Source organism: Syngnathoides biaculeatus, chromosome 12 (assembly GCF_019802595.1).
Source record: "Syngnathoides biaculeatus isolate LvHL_M chromosome 12, ASM1980259v1, whole genome shotgun sequence".
Taxonomy (NCBI): Eukaryota; Metazoa; Chordata; class Actinopteri; order Syngnathiformes; family Syngnathidae; genus Syngnathoides; species Syngnathoides biaculeatus.
This window is the reverse complement of record NC_084651.1, coordinates 20,494,786-20,513,418: the sequence shown is the minus strand read 5'-3', so window position 1 is coordinate 20,513,418 and position 18,633 is coordinate 20,494,786. Positions and strand designations below refer to the sequence as shown.

General features: G+C 39.8%; 2 protein-coding genes across 4 annotated transcripts in view; one reads left to right on the top strand and one right to left on the bottom strand.

The window, feature by feature from the left end:
* macrod2 (mono-ADP ribosylhydrolase 2) overlaps positions 1-18,633 on the bottom strand; it is a 460,594-nt gene that overhangs the window by 384,953 nt on the left and 57,008 nt on the right. The window lies entirely within an intron of this gene.
* flrt3 (fibronectin leucine rich transmembrane 3) lies at positions 3,801-13,300 on the top strand. Its single transcript, XM_061836386.1, has 3 exons — positions 3,801-4,162; positions 8,525-9,229; positions 9,868-13,300. Exon 3 carries the CDS (start codon positions 9,911-9,913, stop codon positions 11,861-11,863), a length of 1,953 nt encoding a protein of 650 aa, XP_061692370.1. The 5' UTR covers positions 3,801-4,162; positions 8,525-9,229; positions 9,868-9,910; the 3' UTR covers positions 11,864-13,300.

Here is an 18,633-nt window from a genome sequence, read left to right as displayed (position 1 = left end):
AAATCACAATCACCAAGAAAAATTTGGAGTTACTGTTTGGCACAGATAAAAGACTTTGATCACAATCATGTCACCTCTGTGTGACGAGACCTGTTTTCTTCTGTACACCCCCTACCCCCTTCTTTTCACCTAAAATATCATTAACGTGTTTACTTCTTGCATTTGCTCCAATCAACAGGGCCACAACAGGCCTTGAGCTTTCGTATTACCGATCTTATCAAGAGCAGCAAAGACTTTGTTTGTTACACAAGATAACATTTAGACGTAGCTTCCTGTTCACACAGCTTTAAACCTTGAACGACCTTTTTTTTTAAGGCTCTCAAGAACGGTAAAAGTATAGGAGACTCGTATAATTTACTGTTACCTGGACTGAGGAATGTAACGTGGGCGTGTCTTTAAACTTCTGTTAATAATTTTAAAACAAATACATACTTAAATATAAATGCCACTGCTTAACTCACTGAAGAAAGACTTAAAGTTGAGTAATGACAGATTAAGTAGCACACAAGTAAACTGGTTACAAAACTATGAAAAAAGTTGATATACCTACATTATCAACCTTCATTGGATATTAAATCAGTATTATAATTATTTCCTTTATCTCTTCTATTGTGCTGATGAGTGCAATGGGAGAGTGTTTCATCTAATCTTGTTAAAGAGCATTGTGTGCGGAGGTCATTAACCTATGGGAGGTCCTAAGGCAGACGACTTAGCTCCGAGCCCCCACCACTTTTTTTTTTTTTTAAAGAACTCTCATCCCTGTGTTTCTCTGTCCCTGCAGACAACACAACTGCAACCACAAAAACAACCAAAGAAAACAAAAGATGACAGTAAAAACAGCCAACTGTGCTTGTCATTCTTCCACAAAAACACCCTAAATGACTGCTGACCAACATCCCTTGGCTTGCTGAAGCAGCAGGATGTCGGGCCCTTTAGTATGTTGTTGTTGGGCTTTTTTTTCATGGTTGTATCCAGTCCAAGAGATGCAGAGGTCAACTTGTCCATCAACATCTGGGATCTGCATTAAAAAAGGCTAACATCGTACATAAGATGGCTCAGCCATCATATATCAAATCAAGTGAGAATCTCTGTTTTCTTAATGCAAACCTTTACTGATCAACAAGAAACACTATTTTGCTAAATGACATAGAGCCCACAAAGTAAAAGCTGTAAAATTTTCCACAAATCTGTCCACTCACAAGATTATTTTTCATACACCTTCATTTGAAGAAAACATTTAAATGCTCTAGCAAATCCCATTTAGGGTGGACTCACACAAATGTAACAAACCAGACTATGAGTCAAAAAAAGTCCAAGCCCAATACAATTTGCTTAATGTGAGTGCATCCTTATACTGTCATGATGCTGAGGAGATTAACAGCCCAGCCAAAATTGCATGCATTAATGAACACACAAAAAAAGCAAAAGCCAAAAATAAAGAAGGGTAAATTAGCAGAATTTAACATTAAATTAGCAATGGCTAAAATGTAAAAATGTATCTATCAATAAACAACAAGAATGCATTCTCATAATTGTCCAGAAAGCCACGAACATGCACAACCAAGGGAGTAAATAGATGTGTATTATACATTGTGCACACCATCAACAACAGACTTTCACGTCAAACTATTCAGAAATTAGGACGTGCCTTCGAACTGACCACAGCTTGAGCAAACCATAGGATATCTGCCATAACCTAGAGAAAGTACGTGTCTATTTCGTCTACATAACAAAGCAGACATTCAACAGCTGTTTTGTGGGCACCTAAATCAAGAAGCACTGGCGCAAGCACTGTACTTTGCTTCCTTAAACAGTCACAAGCCATCTGATATACAAAGTAAGGAATTGGAAAGACAGAATAAAATGTCACCCTTTGGTAAAAGAGGGCACCAGTCCCCTTGAACAAAAGATAAACAGGGCAATAGATTTTCTCTTGACTGAAGATAACTGAAATCCAACACCCGTGTCCTCCAGTGGGGCTCTTTGTATGTTTGAGTGCAGGTCAATCAACAGTTGCTGACAGATGTGTCTGCAGTCAAATTTAGAGAGGAAGCCGAGCTGAGGTCAGGCACAGGTTTCCCTGCCTTGTCCCCTTAGAGAAAAGACGAGGATCAAGTCAGGATGTCGCGGATTGACCTTTTCTCACCTGTTTTTTTCTTCTTTTTTTTGCATGAAGCACCTGGTCCAAAAGGATAACATAATTAAGCTCATTAGGTAAATGAAATGGAGATGTGTCAGTTCCACGCTAAAATAGACAAGATAGACAAGAATAAATACATTGAGTTTACCAATGTGATAAAATTACAATGATTTAAAGAAAAGCATTGTGGGTGAAATGCGAGAAACACAAAGCCCACCCATTGTTTTAAATTTTGACTCAGGCTGTGTTACACAAGAAAAAGGCAAGGGGCTGCAACGTATGCAACAGCAACAACAGTTCTCATGACCATCTGAGGAAACAGATAAATGAAGTGAAAGATTTCTTGCACAATCCAGGAGAAAAAGGGCACAAGCCATGTACTCGTGGATATAAGCCAGCACTAGAGTAACCAAACAAGTTGTTTTCGTAAAGTTCTAAATAAATAACTTCAATATAAGGTTCCGTTACAACTTGCATAGAACACGTGATGGGAGTTTGGAGCTCAGTGACCCCAAAGTAACTGTAGCTAAACAACTTTGCACTTCTTACCAAAACATTAGGCAAACTTAATTTGAATACCAAAAGCAACAAAACTTTATGATAATGATTACCTGATTAGCACAACTAGTTTGGGAGGTTTGTCAACAATAATGAGAAAGCAGTTGAAGTTGTTGATTCCTGCAAAATCTTTTGTTTTAGGGTTTGCAGCCAAGTTAGCCTATAAAACATTCCAACATGAATCCTGACTCGGTGTGACCTCTGAATCTTGCATTTTGCGCAAATGTTATGGAAAACTTAAAAATGCAGTTTACAAGATTTGTCTTTAAATGTGTTAACAGACATGCACATGCAAACCATAAAACACAAAAAACAAAAAAACACTGGGTTGGCAGATAGTACTGGCAAATGTGGTTTCACGACAAGCTAATAAATGGCATATACGTTAAATGTAGTTTGGGGAGTACTCCAAGACATTCAGGCAAGTGGTTTCTCAATTACAGATGGTGACAAACGTCACCCATATCTCATTGCTGATCTTCAGTCAACAGTTGAATAAGAGCAGTCGTATTGTGGGCTATGGTGTCAACATCGTGAGGAAGCCTGAGGGGGGACACTGGAGATGACACTGGGCAGGAGAGTGTTAGAAACCCTAACATTAAAAGGGTGACTCACTGCTTCTTTGAGCCTCCGAGGGCATGTTTGGCTTCATTTAAAACATGGAACCATCAGGGTCAAACATTAGTGCTAAGGGGAAGTTGAGGTAAGGTGTGCCATAGATCTCAAACGAATTTCTGTTGTATAAACAAGGAATGCCGAGCATATGTGAACGCTCACCATCAACACTCGTACATGTAATTTCAGAATTAACTAATTCTGTGATCTTTCTACAACAGCTGATGAAACCAGAATAAGGTCACCAACATGCACTTTGGCTATTTTTTGTTAATTCTCTCCCTCTTTCCGCTCAAGAGCATGTTTCCTCAACCAGTCTTACAAAGTCCTCTCGCCTGTACACATCTTCAAAGTGATTTTTTTTTCCTTTTCCTCCACTCCCCCTAGTGTAGCCAACGATTACTACAAGAGGTCTTATTTTCCAAGGGGCAAAAGCGACCGGATGGGGGAGGGAGGAGGGAGAGAGAAAGAGAGAGAGAGAAGAGAGAGAGAGAGAGAGAGAGAGAGAGTGACTGAGAGAGAGAGCAAGGCCCCACCTCCAAGTAACATCAGTTTTCAGTTGGAGCAAGGCTACAGGCAAACATAAGTCCACATTTGTTATTGGGACCAATCCGTGCGCGCATGTCCTTGTGCAACTTGCAGAGTTGTGTGTGTGTCTGAGGGGCACCATTAAACATCGTCGTCGTACTCCAGCCAAATCCTATCCAGCTCTGGCCCGTGAATGAGAGGAACCCTTTTGGGATTTGTATCGAATCCGGAGTTTGGACTGGATTACCCCCCCCCCCCCTCCCTTTACCTTGAACACGCTCAGAGGATACCTGTAACTTTCATTTGTGGTTGTCTTTTGAGGTAAGTGTCTGGCTGGTACAGTCCGGATGGAGTACATCATTTTGTTCTTTCTTTTTGACTGAAATGACTTGAGGGTGGAGTACCACACTGCATCTTGATACAAAAACAATCAGTTATCAATATTAATTAAAACGTACAAACCCTATTCGAAAATACGGGTACTGCGTTGGTTGCATGGCAGGCTGCGGGCAATGGGTCGTGAAGCGAAGGTGTTGTTTAAAAATAAATAAATAATGGCGTTCTTTTCTCCAGCAACCAAATCAAGGTCGTCTATCCCACCCCACCATATGACTAAATCAACTTCAACTTGATTTTCCGTGTTTCTCTTGCATTGCGCGGATGTAGGGACGAGGAGTCCCATAAACATTTGCGTCTACGACGACAGACCAAGTTGTAAACCGGCGGAGACGTGTTATCTCTACGCCAGCCGATTGATCATTTGATCACTGAATACACAAACTTGATGGGTTTAAGGGGGCAGACAGGGTGCTTAGGACTCTGGCGGCGCCAAGCCTCGTTGAGCATTTTGACTTGCAGCGCAAATCCCCCGCAGCGATGGGCACGGAGAGCCAGCTGAGCAAACTCCGCTGAATGCGTCTCTGTCGGGACGGCTCCGTACAGCTCCCACTTACGTCCTCACATCTCTAAGCTTTGACCCTACGTATACAGAGCTCCCGAAAAATGCGTTGAAATGCACGAATCAATCCATGTTACAGCCATTAATTATAGTTGGGTTACAGCTTCTCAACCATTCTCTATGCATTGGCTGCCTTTGGGAAAAAAAAAACACTTCCCCAGATATGTGTACTAAAATATTGCGCTCTAATTAATTGACGCTGGGATATTACACACACACTGTATTAACATTTTGCATCAGTGCAACAGAGAGTCGATTCCATTCCTGTATGCATGTCTTACTGGAAACACCATCCCAGAGACAGCTGTTAATCCAATTTCACACAGCCTTTATCTTCATGAGACAATAAGGTCATCTGGGCTTAAACCAATAACAGATATACTGCATGAGGCTCCAACGTAATTTCCCCAGTCAGACAGTTGCTTTTGAATGTTGTGAAATGTGCAGAAGTTCAATTTTAGTTAGTATCCAATTAAGCCACGGTTCAGTGTATTTGACAAAAATAAATTCAGTTCAATATAGACAGGAGGGCAGATGAGTTGTCTTCACTGATGAGTGCCTCTAGCTATAGTTCTCAGCCAATTGCTTTCAATTTAGATTAACTACTAACCAGGTCACAAGCGAGATCTCATTCTCTGTAACAACGCATGAATATATCTGCAAAAGACAATAAACCACTGCTTTTAGAAATAGCTTAGGTTCACCACTAAACTTTATCATTCCTTATTTGCCTAATCCATTTTGCCACTAAATCTACATTCACTGTCTATTACTACACCAGCGATAAACAAGCTCAGCATTCAAAGACTAATAAGCAAGATAACCTTTAGAAGCAATTTAACCAAGGAAAGCAGCGGGACCAGGAGCAAGGTTGACAAATCCCTATATTGTAAGAGGGTGCTTGGCCTGTAGGCAAAACGTGCTCCCCATTACAGCTTAGCTTGTCACACACAGGCAGACTCACACATGCTTGCATATGTTTTCACACACATCTTGTGGTGCCTACCACCCCCATGTGGGGGAAAAATCATTGCAGTTGCTACTGAAGTGAGCTCATCTTTGAGCATGGAACAAAAGTGATACCCCTGTCTGTCCCAGGCCTTCCCCAGCTTACTGGACAACCAAGATCGTCTGTTCAACTGACCTCTCCATGAAGCCAGAGCCTTTTTTTGTTGCTGTTGTTGTTTTTGTATTGAAATGATTTTAATTAACAAAAGCATACAATCTAATTTAAATCCTACTTTTGGTTCTTTGAAATTAAAGACTAGAGAGGACAAAATCTTGAACCACTAAAAACACAAACTGACTACTGTATATTGTTTCATGACTATTTACTATATCTATGAACCAGAGATCGGAAATAAAAACCTAGACCAACTACAGCCTGTAGTGTCAAATAAATCCCAAATATTGTATAGGTTCAAAATGAATAATAAAAGAAACGGCACTTATTTCCCAATGGATAGGTACTGTGGAACACAATTAATTTGCAGTCTGATTAATAATTTAGCTGGCCTTGACAACTTCGCTTTTCCTCCTAAAAGCAGGATTTTTTTTCCTATCAGAATTTTTCAAATAAGTGGAACTGGTGTGACTGGTTAGCACATCTCCCTCATAGCTCTGAGGACCCGTCCGTCTACAAGTCCCAGTCTCGCCTGTGTGGAGGGTGCATGTGCTCCCCATGCCTGTGTGGTTTTTCTCCCAGCACGCCGGTGTCTTCGTTATTCTGAAAACAAGCACGGTAGGTTGATTGAAGACTCTAAATTGACCAGAGATGTGGATCTGACTGTGAATGGTTGTTTGTTTTTATGTGCCCTACGATTGGCTGGCGACCACTTCAGGGTGGACCCTGGTGCTCCCCAAGATAGCTGGGCTAGGCTCCAGTGCACCCGCAATCCTCGTGAAGATAAGCTGTATAGAGATGAATGAATTAATTAATTTCCGAATGTCTCTTTTGTGCAATTCAAGTATATCAAGGGGACACAAAGTATTGCATGCTGTTATTGCTAACTAACAGATATGTGTCTCACACATACACACATTAAGTTTAATGCCTAATTTAACTTTGCCAGACTAAATTTAGCAGACTCATTTGTCCTGCTGTTGAAATCTTCTCTCTGACCAGTGGTTACTATTAAAACGATGTGTGAAGATGTTTGTCACAGGAGATTGACTGAAAACAAAATACACCCTGCAAGGAAAAGTATCTGATAATGGAATTTTAGTCAAATGTTAGATGAACTCCTGGGATGAAGTGCTTTCGTACCTAAACCACTTCTGCTGAAATCCAGCGAACTTGCGTTGCAGCAAACAATGGACAAGGGAGGGATTCTCTCCTCAAACCCAAATATGCAGATCAATAATACAGGGAAATAAAATGGGGGATAACAGCCATGCAGCAGCCAAGTCAGACTACACTCCCTGTTCAAAAAACAAACAAACAAAAAAGAAGCCTTTCTGGTTACATGTAGAACAACAGTATACTTTCACAGATTCCTGAGTACATTCTTTGTGTTTTTGTAGAGATGGCGAAAGCAGTTCCTTGTTCATTCTAATAGTCTAGTATTAACAGTCAATGACAAAGAGTTTTTGTGGATGTTAGAAATAAATATTGATGCTGCATTTATGTATCCCAAAACCATATTATTCACAAAGTGTAAGTCTTGCTGAGTGGTTTATTACATACGGGAATGTGTATGTCTCAATATGAGGTGAAACACACCGGTTAGAACTGAAGTCGTTGCAAGGTGCTGCATTAAAAAGTCAAATCTATGAGACAGATGTCATCTGGCTTTTATAAACTTTTCTTCCATAAATTTAACATCTCCTCCACCTTAATGCAACATTTAGCAAAAATTAAACTGATGTACTACTCAAAAGGACCTATGTTTAATGGAAAATGAATCCCTATTAGACAGCATTTCGTCAATTGCAATTGGGTTAGATGTCCCTAAACATCTGTTGGTTTGGTAAATCAGTTGTAAAATGGCTGAGGCCCTGCTTCCCAATTTACCTTTCCGTGTTTACAGCACAATCAAGTTGCCAGCTAGCCACATATGATGACAAAACTTGTCTTCAACTGGGAAAAATAAAAATGTAGTGTAGAAAATTCCATTTCCACAAACAAGCACCATTCATTGCTTATAAAAAGAGGATGAGGTTGGGGGCAAGGGGTCACACAGAGATAGGGGATGGATGTAACAGCCTTTCTCCTCATCTGTAATTCAAATGGCCTTGTTAACAATGTGAGCATTGACTGGATTGTCCTTTATCTATTCAGAAACCTTGTTCAGTACCTTCTTTTATTTATTTTGTTCTAAATTTGGACACTTTTTTTTAAACTAAATTATGCTATAAAACAAAATTGGACCTTTTTAGGTTTTTGCATATTCTGTTCAGGTAATGACCACCCAACAATAAAGGTGTTCTGTTAACATAAAGCATGTATGAAATCAAGCATAGCAAACATAGCCAACAAGGTTTTTTCACTATTAGATTTATTTGCGATACATACATTTAATGAAAAAAATATAAATTCAGTATCAATCAAATGAAAATTAAGTTTTCTAATCTCGCCAATTTGTACACAACAGCGGTTGAGTTTTGTAATGTACCGAAACATGTTTTGTTGTTCCCTCAAACAAATTTTAAGAGTTTGCATTTGTGTTTCCTCATTTTAAAAGAGTACACGTTACTAAGCAGGTTTGTCTCATTTTCTTTTTCAGGACTTGATGTGATTTGAGGTGTGAAAAGTGCCCAGCAGGCATCAAGGTCCAGATTCATGAGGGAGGCTCGGCGCAAAATGATAAGCACCTTTTAGCAGTTTTCTGCTTAGGCGAGAGACCACTGTTCATCAACATCTGGAACCGAATTCCAGGATTAATGTATATACAAGCTTGACAAGGGCCACAAGGATTCTGGTTACCTTTACAAGCTGGAGTACACAAGTGAACAGGCCTTGATTGAGCCTGTGGCGCAGGGGATTGGCATGGCTCAAACCACCTTTGTGTCATCTCACCATGCATGCCGCGCCTGATTGCAGGAAGGAGCCTATGCTAAAACCAAAAGGATTGTTGTAACTGGACGGGAAAAAAAATAAAAATCTAATCTATCATTATGGCTACAGATCTTGACAAATTCAAGACCCATTACGATTTTTAATTTTACCGGAGAGAGCGCAGGCTTTGTCACTGAGAGGCGATGCTTATTCAGCAGGCTTATCTGCCATGGTAAAGGCAGTGAAGGCATGAGCCTCTGACAAAAGAGGTCATCGTCCAAACAAGGATCAGCTCTGCAAACACTGACCAGTCAGGATAACACCAGAGAGCTTCCAGAAAAACCTTTTTCTTTTCATAAAGGATAATACAAGAAGAAAACCTTTATTGGATTTTCTAGTGAGCAGAAAGGATTTACCACCCCTTATGAATCAGGTATGGAAATGTGTATGCCTTTGCATCTGTTCACTTCATTGACTGGACAAGAATTTAAAACCTCATAGGTGTGTGTTTGTGTATGTGTACACGTATGTGTGAGTGAGAGTAGGTTAGAGGAAAGTAAAGTCAAAAGTAAGAAGGAAAAATAAAAATCCAACACGGTTGGTTAACATTGTACTATAATTGGGCACCCTTTGTTGACAGCTCTAATGATAAAACCACAAAAAGTGGAGAGAAAAAAAGTTTTCAAGTGTGATAAAATGATGTTCATATCTGCAAAATTTGAACAAACTCGTGAATGTCCAAATAGACTAAATACTAAAAGGTGTAGTCAGCAGTGAGAGAGTATATCAAAGCACGACTTTTGTTTTCCATTTAGTATGTGGCAATAAAAGGCGGCCTTGAGATACAGAAGCAAGTGAGACAAATTAATGCTATTACTTTTGCTACTTTTATTGACGCACAATACTGAATTCTAAGTACTACCATATCACTCGGGAAGAAGTGAATCTGATCGTGTACTTAATCTATGAAGTGCTACAGGCATTTTCAATTCCAAGCAAATCTAAGAAAAGGAATTTGACACTCTCTTAAAGGCCTTTTAGATTAAATATATACTTGTGTCTCCACCCCAGGCCCTCTTGAGTGATTAGACGCCCAGACAACTCAAGATTCAAGATGGTCCACCAATGCAAGGCCTTTATCCTCTCCCTCATCAGGGTTGGACTGCTGCTGGGCCTTGCTAACCCACTGGTGACCTCTGCCTCATGTCCCTCTGCCTGTCGCTGTGATGGAACCTTCATCTACTGTAATGACCGTGGCCTGACTTCCATCCCTAATGGTTTACCCCTGGATGCAACAGTGCTCTTCCTACAAAATAATCGAATAAAGAGCTCAGGAATTCCCACAGAGCTGAGCAGGCTCTCAAATGTGGAGAAGATCTACCTGTACTGCAACAATCTGGATGAGTTCCCCACTAACCTTCCTCTTGGGTTGAAAGAGCTCCATCTTCAGGAGAACAACATCCGGATGATCACGCATGCATCTTTAGCCCAGATTCCTTACATTGAGGAACTTCACCTGGACGATAACTCCGTCTCAGCTGTTAGCATTGAAGAGGGGGCCTTTAGGGACAGCACTCACCTTAGATTACTTTTCCTCTCCAGGAACCACCTAAGTACCATCCCCTCAGGCTTACCCATGAGCATTGAGGAGTTGCGTTTTGAAGACAATCGCATCTCATCAATCTCTGAACAGTCCCTGCAAGATCTCATCAACCTGAAGCGACTAATATTGGATGGAAACCTGCTCAACAACCGTGGGATTGGAGAGATGGCGTTCATCAATCTGATTAACCTGACTGAGCTCTCGCTAGTGAGGAATTCTCTGACATCACCACCAGCTAACCTGCCAGGCACAAGTTTGGAGAAGCTGCAGTTACAAGATAATCATATTAATAGGGTCCCAAACGGAGCTTTTGCCTTCCTTAGGCAACTGTATCGCTTGGACTTATCCGGCAACAACCTGAGCAGCCTCCCACAAGGGGTTTTTGAAGATCTGGACAATCTCACACAGCTTTTGCTCCGCAACAATCCCTGGCAATGCACTTGCAAGATGAAATGGGTACGTGACTGGCTGCGGTCGTTGCCGACAAAAGTAAATGTACGGGGATTCATGTGCCAGGGTCCTGATAAGGTAAAAGGCATGGCTCTAAAAGACTTAACTACAGACATGTTTGACTGTACGGATTTAGAATTTATATCTACATTTGAGACAAGCACGGTCTCCAACACTTGGCGTCCCTCACAGCCGCAATGGCACTCATTTGTGACTAAAAGACCGGGAGTAAAGGGACCAAATATGGGCAAAAATTACCATGGCACCACCATATCATCAGGCAGAAAGATCATCACAATCACAGTGAAGTCAAGTAGTGCTGATACAGTACACATATCATGGAGAGTATCACAACCTATGACTGCCCTACGGCTCAGATGGCTGAAGCTGGGACACAGCCCTGCATTTGGCTCCATCACAGAGACAATCGTACAAGGGGAGAGGACAGAGTACCTGCTGACTGCGCTGGAGCCAGAATCTTCCTACAGGATATGTATGGTTCCCATGGAGACCAGCAATATATACCTGTCAGATGAGACTCCTGTTTGCATAGAGACAGAGACTGGCTCTCACAAATCCTACAACCCAACAACAACTTTAAATAGAGAGCAGGAGAAAGAGCCTTACAAAAATTCCAGTCTGCCTTTGGCTGCTATCATTGGAGGGGCTGTTGCACTTTTGGCAATAATCATGTTGGCATTGGTGTGCTGGTATGTCCACAGGAATGGGTCACTTTTTTCCAGGAATTGCACCTACAACAAAGGTCGTCGGAGAAAGGATGACTACGCCGAAGCTGGCACTAAGAAGGACAACTCAATTCTAGAAATAAGAGAGACTTCTTTTCAAATGATACCTATAAATCAGCTTCCCGTGTCCAAGGAGGAATTTGTGATACACACAATTTTTCCACCTAATGGCCTGAGTTTATACAAGAACCCACATAATGAGAACAGTATTAACAACAGGAGCTATAGAGACAGTGGAATACCAGATTCAGACTATTCCCATTCATGATATTGCACACAGACATTCATGATGAGTGCGTGCTGTAAAAAGATTGGCGAGACTTTTCCAAAACACTGGATCTATAGGACTAAGGGAGCAATGTTATGTACATTTGCCATATAATTTATATTTAAGGACATTTTATGAAGACTGACAACGTTCCACTTGCAGGTCCTCACTCAACCAACGGGTGTAGAACTGCAATTATATTTTAGGGATTTGTAGTAATTTGTACTGTATTTCCTTGTCTTAAAATGATCAACCAACTAAAAAGAAACTATGTTCTGAGATAACTTGTCAACTGTGAAAGTGGGTTTTCATTGCTGTGTTGAACAATCAGACTTTAGAAAATGTAGGACAAGCACAGGTCATTATTTTCACTTTGCTGCTGTCTGAAAAACAGAGGCATAAATTGTTATAAAATAAAGTACAATTGATCAATAAAAATCACAAATCAGACATGTTGCCCTCCTGCAAAGAATAAACAGCAGTGAGCTATGTCATTTACTACTGACAAAGGCTGCTGTTTGAGTTTTCACATGAAACAAATCATTCTGGATGATGTGCCATTCTTTATTTCTCGACTTTCTGAGTTGGTGTAAATTTTGCAAGTTTATTTGGAAGCTTGAAACATAGCAGAGTAACCATAGCGGGACTCTAGTTTTATTTGTCCTGATGGGATTGTAGGCCACAGCACAGGGCAGATAAAGCACATCAATTTTAAAAAGGAATCTTGGCTCCTCAAAACAAGAAGACCGGACAGGCTGACAAAAGGACCGTACACAAACTATTTGTACAAGCCAACAATGGCCAAATGACAATGGTGACATTCTCCAGTACCGTATACCCTACGTCATTCACATCAGATGGCCAAAAATACATGATTGTTAAAATTATCAAAGTGTCAACAGTTCCTTAAGATAACTACTATTTTGTATTTTCAACATTTGAACATTTTTGTTGCCACTATTTGAAATTACCTGTTCTTCATGTTTGGAAAAAAACCAAAGTGCATTGTATGCCCTTTGGCCAGTCTTGTATGTGCCTTGATCCAATGCTTATTGTATTTAGCTTTTTAAGGAACCAGTGACTTTTTTTTCATACACACTTGACTATGAAAAGTATTGGTCATATTACAGAATAAAAAATTCTGAGCTAAAACAGATGTCTTTATTATCTACACTCCAATGTCACAGTTTTTTTTCTTTTTTTAAAATTCTGATTGATTTCAATTAATGTCCAATCCGAGCATAAGGTATAAAGTTTAAAGAAAACATAGTTTTCACCTTGATTTGTGTTTTTTCTGCTTAATACTGACAGTCCAAAAGAATCTTTGGCTGGCATATCTGCAGCTCCAATAACAAAAAGGAGTACTTAGTCTCATGTTAAGAAGCTCAACATTTTTTTTAATGTTACAATTTTCTTCTCTTTCTAGCTTAGATTCCATCCATTTTCAAAGCCAGTTATCCTCACAAGGGTCGCAGGAGTCCTGGAGCCTATCCCAGTTAATTATGGGTGAAAGGCTGATTTAAAACAATATTACCTATAGAGATCAAGTGACATAGATATGAATATGATGATTTGGGTCTTAGAGTCAATGGAGAAAACATTGGCATTGATTTGCGCTTTTATTTTTTTAATTTACAATTTGAAATTCTATAACTTCTTGAACATGCATATTTACGATAGTAAATATGACAATTATTATGATTAGTATCAAGCACACACACAAAAACACTTGCACAAAAAACACTTGCAATTAATGCAGTAATCCAAATGTTATTTAACTATGTTGCAAAAATATGCTGGTGTCACACTTTTCTTGATGTAAAGTTGTGTTGGCTTGGACCCAACACAAATTTTAAAAAATGTTCTTGTATGAATTATGACAATGGTTACTTTTCCATATGTCAAGCATCAAAATTTAGTGTATCGTTTTAAAATGAAACATTCTTTTTCCAAAAAGTCAATTGTAGGATGGTCTCGACTGATACTGAGAACTGTAACATGTCTTTCAGACTTAACTCTATCTTCTAATAAAGAGTATTTTAAAGAGCATCTTTAGATCAGACCAACAATTCCATTAGTCTGGACAATAGTCTGTCATTTGTTATTAACGGACCTTTTTGTTTGCGTGAATAGTTCACATGGCCTTAAGTGAAGTATACCAACAACCTCGATTCTCACGAAAATGAACAAACCTCTCTAACAGATTCTTGGCGTTTTGTGAAAAATGACAATAAGGCAAATGGTGAAAGGAGTGGTCCCTTATTGGGATTTCCACTGAAAACATCGAGTACACAAAGAGAGCATTGTGTATTTCTATGAATGCGTATGAAGGAAAATTGATGAACCAGACTGATGATGACCCTGTGTGACCTCACTTATCATTGCTGACCCCTGACCTGATCTGATCAGTCACTTTAAACAATTCCTAAATCACTCTCATGCTGTCATCTGAGGTCAGACAAGACTGAAAACAAAACATGTGACAGACATTTTTCTCCATGTGTGACACAGTGCAGACAACAGTTGGACTTTATGTATGAAGTGATCAGGAATAGTGGTTCAGCTGCAGTATTTGCTCCAGGGTCCCACTATTCATTTTGGAAGATAGCTGGATTTGCATTCCCATAGATTCGGGTATCAAACCATCACTACATCATGACCAAGAGCATTAAGTGTACGCCAATAGTGCCAGTAGTATATAAGTACACCTATGTAAATCTGTTACTTTTATGATCAGAGCGAAATAAGTTAAAGTTCCAATAGAAATGAGTAAAGCAATCATCGGTCAGGCAAGACAAGAGATTACATGTTAACCAAGGTGCCATGATACAAAGAACCGTGACAGTAAGAACACTTTTTCAATCATGTAGCTAAACATCAAAACAGCTGATTTCATCCACACAAGAAATAAAAAAGCTACCATCAGTCAGAATAGGACATGAAAATAATTCAGAGATGCCATGATAGACATACATCATCATAGTTTACACAACTTTTTTCCTTCGTATCTAAACATGAAAACAGCTGGTTGAAGCAAGCAAATGCTATTACATGCAAAAAAATGAAATGAATGATTGGTGATCCACCTCGCATCATACAAATTCTAACGCTGTAAAACACAAGCCTTAACACTGTTCTGTTTGACACTGTGGGAAATAATTAAATATGCATCACATTGGTTTCGTTGGTCCCAACATGCAGATTTATCTTTAGTTGTAATCACTTACACTTTGCTGCAACATGTAGGTAACAGACTGATAATCTGCCATACAACCTAACTAATTATGTATCTTGTGACTGGATATTAGAGATTAGGTGTATAGTTCAGCGAAAAACTGTGATAAAAATGTAAAGAGTATTGCAGTTTGAAATTATCATTACTACCTAATGGAGCATCTCTGTGAATAGTAATTGTCTTAGCGTCTCCCATCTGGTGTGTGCAGCAGCAAACGGAAAGAAAAAGACACGAACTGTGAAAGACTCAAGGCAGCGAAGAAAAATACATCAGTTGCATGTCACAGTGCTACAAAACACGGCAGAAGGCAGCCCAGATCACTCCAGGTGTAAATTAATTTCCCTGTACTGCACGCAGAGAATGTAGACGGTCAGGTGGGGTGAAGAATCACACCAAATGGGGGAAACATATCTTTTGATCCAACAAGTGCCAATTTGGGATTTTTTGCACATTACATGGGGTCTTACAAGGCATGAAAATGTATTGTGCTCGATTTTTGTTCAATTGAATATTTTAAAAACTAAAGTGCATGGGTTGCTTCATTAATATTTTTTGCATTCAAAATAAAATCTATTGCAATGTTTTGGTTCATGATTCTGTTTTTGGGGGGTTGGGCGGGGGCTGACAAACGCAACCTTCACGAAAATAATAATAATACTCATACAAGTTTTTTTATCCTCTGCTGCACATCTTAAAGGTCAAGTGTCATCCCTATAAACATTCTAAAATAGATATTAAAATGAAAAATACATATAAAATTATTCACTTTGTTTATACAAAAAAATAAATATGAGCGGAGAGCGTGTCATCCATGCGCAAAGTTGCGTCTCATTCGACATCCAAGTGGTCGCCATATTGGCTGCATCTCCTAACTGTGAAGTCACCCTGGACATTCGCCATTGAAAAAACGCTGTGGCCCCTAGTGTGGGAGACGAACACCCCCCTTCTGAAACGGAAGCTCTTTTCGAAGAAGAGAACATCTCACAACCGAGTGAAGTTACCGGGGTAATATTACCCTATTGTTTCAAGCCATATTTATATGATATGCGGATCACGGCCAAACCACCTCCCCGTCCGAATTAACCTCCGTGTGGCAGTGATAAAAACAAAGCCGCCCGCGAGCTACGATGATGCCACGGCCAAACAGCCTCCCCGTCCGATCCACTTCCGAAGCGGAGATGAGCCACCGCTGCCCGGCACCACGACGACCCACCCCGGCCGACAAGGCCAGTCGCCAACTTGGCCTGGTCAACAACCAGATACCAGATTCATGTTGGTTCGACTCCAATAGCCACATACACGGTATAAAAGTTTGCATCTTTGAGAAGATACTTTTTGTTTTAAAGTATTGTTTACGTGTTCCAATGTGAATAGGTGCACTTTGATTACACGCACGCTTTAAGACAAATACACAACATCTCTTCCCACCATCATACAACCTATCAAGATTGAAATGGGACTTTTTCCACTCTGAGCTGTCAAGCTCTAGCTATAAAAGAACAGAGTGGCCATTGAAAGAGATACCAGTGAGTGACGTGTTACTGTGTTGAGGACTTGTCCTCGCTTCTTTCGCTCTACCAGTTGGCCCACCTCACCCTAAAGCCAGAAGGCTCTCCATCACTTTACCCAGTGACCTGAAACCACAGGGCCAAAAAAACTCGAGCAAAACCTCCATCAGCATAATGAATCCAATTTTATGCTTGAGAGCACAATGCCTCCATGTACAGAACATCCAATGCAACTGTAAATTATTTGACAAAAATTAACAAGAACTGTCACAATCAAAGTTTTGCCTCTCTAAAGGGAAAAAAACACATTTACAGCACCATATGAGAGAAATACTGTGAAATATAACACCCACTACTCTTATTTAAAGCAAATTGTCAAAATCCAAAGGAAGGGATGAGTATTCCATTACATGATGAAGTCTCCACAATATTTCATGAAAATATCCATATAATTGACTCTACTCAATGGAAGCCATTAATTTCTGTCGCCCATTAAGTGGTTTAAATGATCCTGTAAAAGGCCATACATCTCCAGATGCCCTTTATGAGATCACCACCAGAGCCGCCTCATAACTGAATCGACCCTCCGTCTCATTCAGCCTCTATTTCTGATGGAGTGGAACATTTGTTTCATTGCTAAAGGTTTGAGGGGTCCAACTTCTCAACTACTCCTTGTAGTAGATCTACATGTCAGCAGTGGGAAGCCAATATTTATTTTATATTTAATACATTAAATTTAATATTTTATATTGAAAAAAATGTCCAAAAATAATAAAATACCAAGACTCTTGGGAATCAAAAAATTGTTTCCTCACAAACGCCAAACATGCTGTGGGATGAAGATGGGATCACTGTTCATGATAAAATGCAGGAGGCACCGAAACTGGATCAATTTATCAATGATGACTTCCACAGCAATGCACCAAAAGTAGCCACTATGGATCTTTTTCAGATTGGAGTGGATGAAAGTACACCTATTTTGAAGACAGGCACTAAGGTGAAGTCTACCCAAGGCATTACTGTGAAGTTCAGATAAAAAACAGAGGAGGATAAAACACTACAGTTTGCAAAAACAGAGGAGGATAAAACACTACAGTTTGCAAAAACAGAGACTGGATGAGTCCTTGTAAGTTCTGAATCGCTTCCATCGTCTAAAAGTTGGAGATTGGCTGACATCTCAAAGACACAATGGCACTGGCAGTGGAGAGTATATTAACACAGTTAGTGGGTCACAAGACACTGCAAGGAATAGAAAAGTGACAGCAATGGGATCCAAGTCATTATGTACATTTTGTATACCACACTGCAAGAGGGTTGAGAGATTTCCCTTTAAAATAAAATCGACCAACACACAGTCAATTGCAAACATGGAGTCTGACGAATAGAAAAACATTCATAGAATTTGGGTGAGAGGACGAATGTGTGCGGCAGTGTGTGGTGATGGTACACAGGATTAATTAAAACTTGAAGTCACTGGTGTGCCTCTGACATGCACTCACACGATCATAATCTATTCCCACAAATAATTTGGTTCCCCGCTGAGGGAAGCAACATGTGAGTGAGTGTTCACAAAAAGGCAACTTCTAGAATACAAGAATCCAAAGAGGAAATGAAGTCAAACATGATTACTTAAACTTTTGAATAAGAATGTAATGAATCTACTTAAACTGAGCGATGGACGGGGCTCATTGAGGGGTCAAATGACCTAAACCAGTCATTTTATGCAAATTATGTGCGTAACTGTGGGTCTACAAATACTATTGCAAACAACTCTGGTCTTATACTAACATGTGGCAATGTACCTGCAACCAAATATCCACTTTATCTTGGGAATCTTAGTAATCAGACCCTACCCCTCTACAACATAGTGTACTGAGGTAATGATAACATCATATGAAACGTGAGAATTTCAGAATACATTAGTCGTGTGACTGTGAATAAAGAACAAAGATTATTGGATATTCATGATCTCACGAAAAAAAAATGCTTGTTCTAAACAAATTACATCTGATATCTCAGTTATGGTT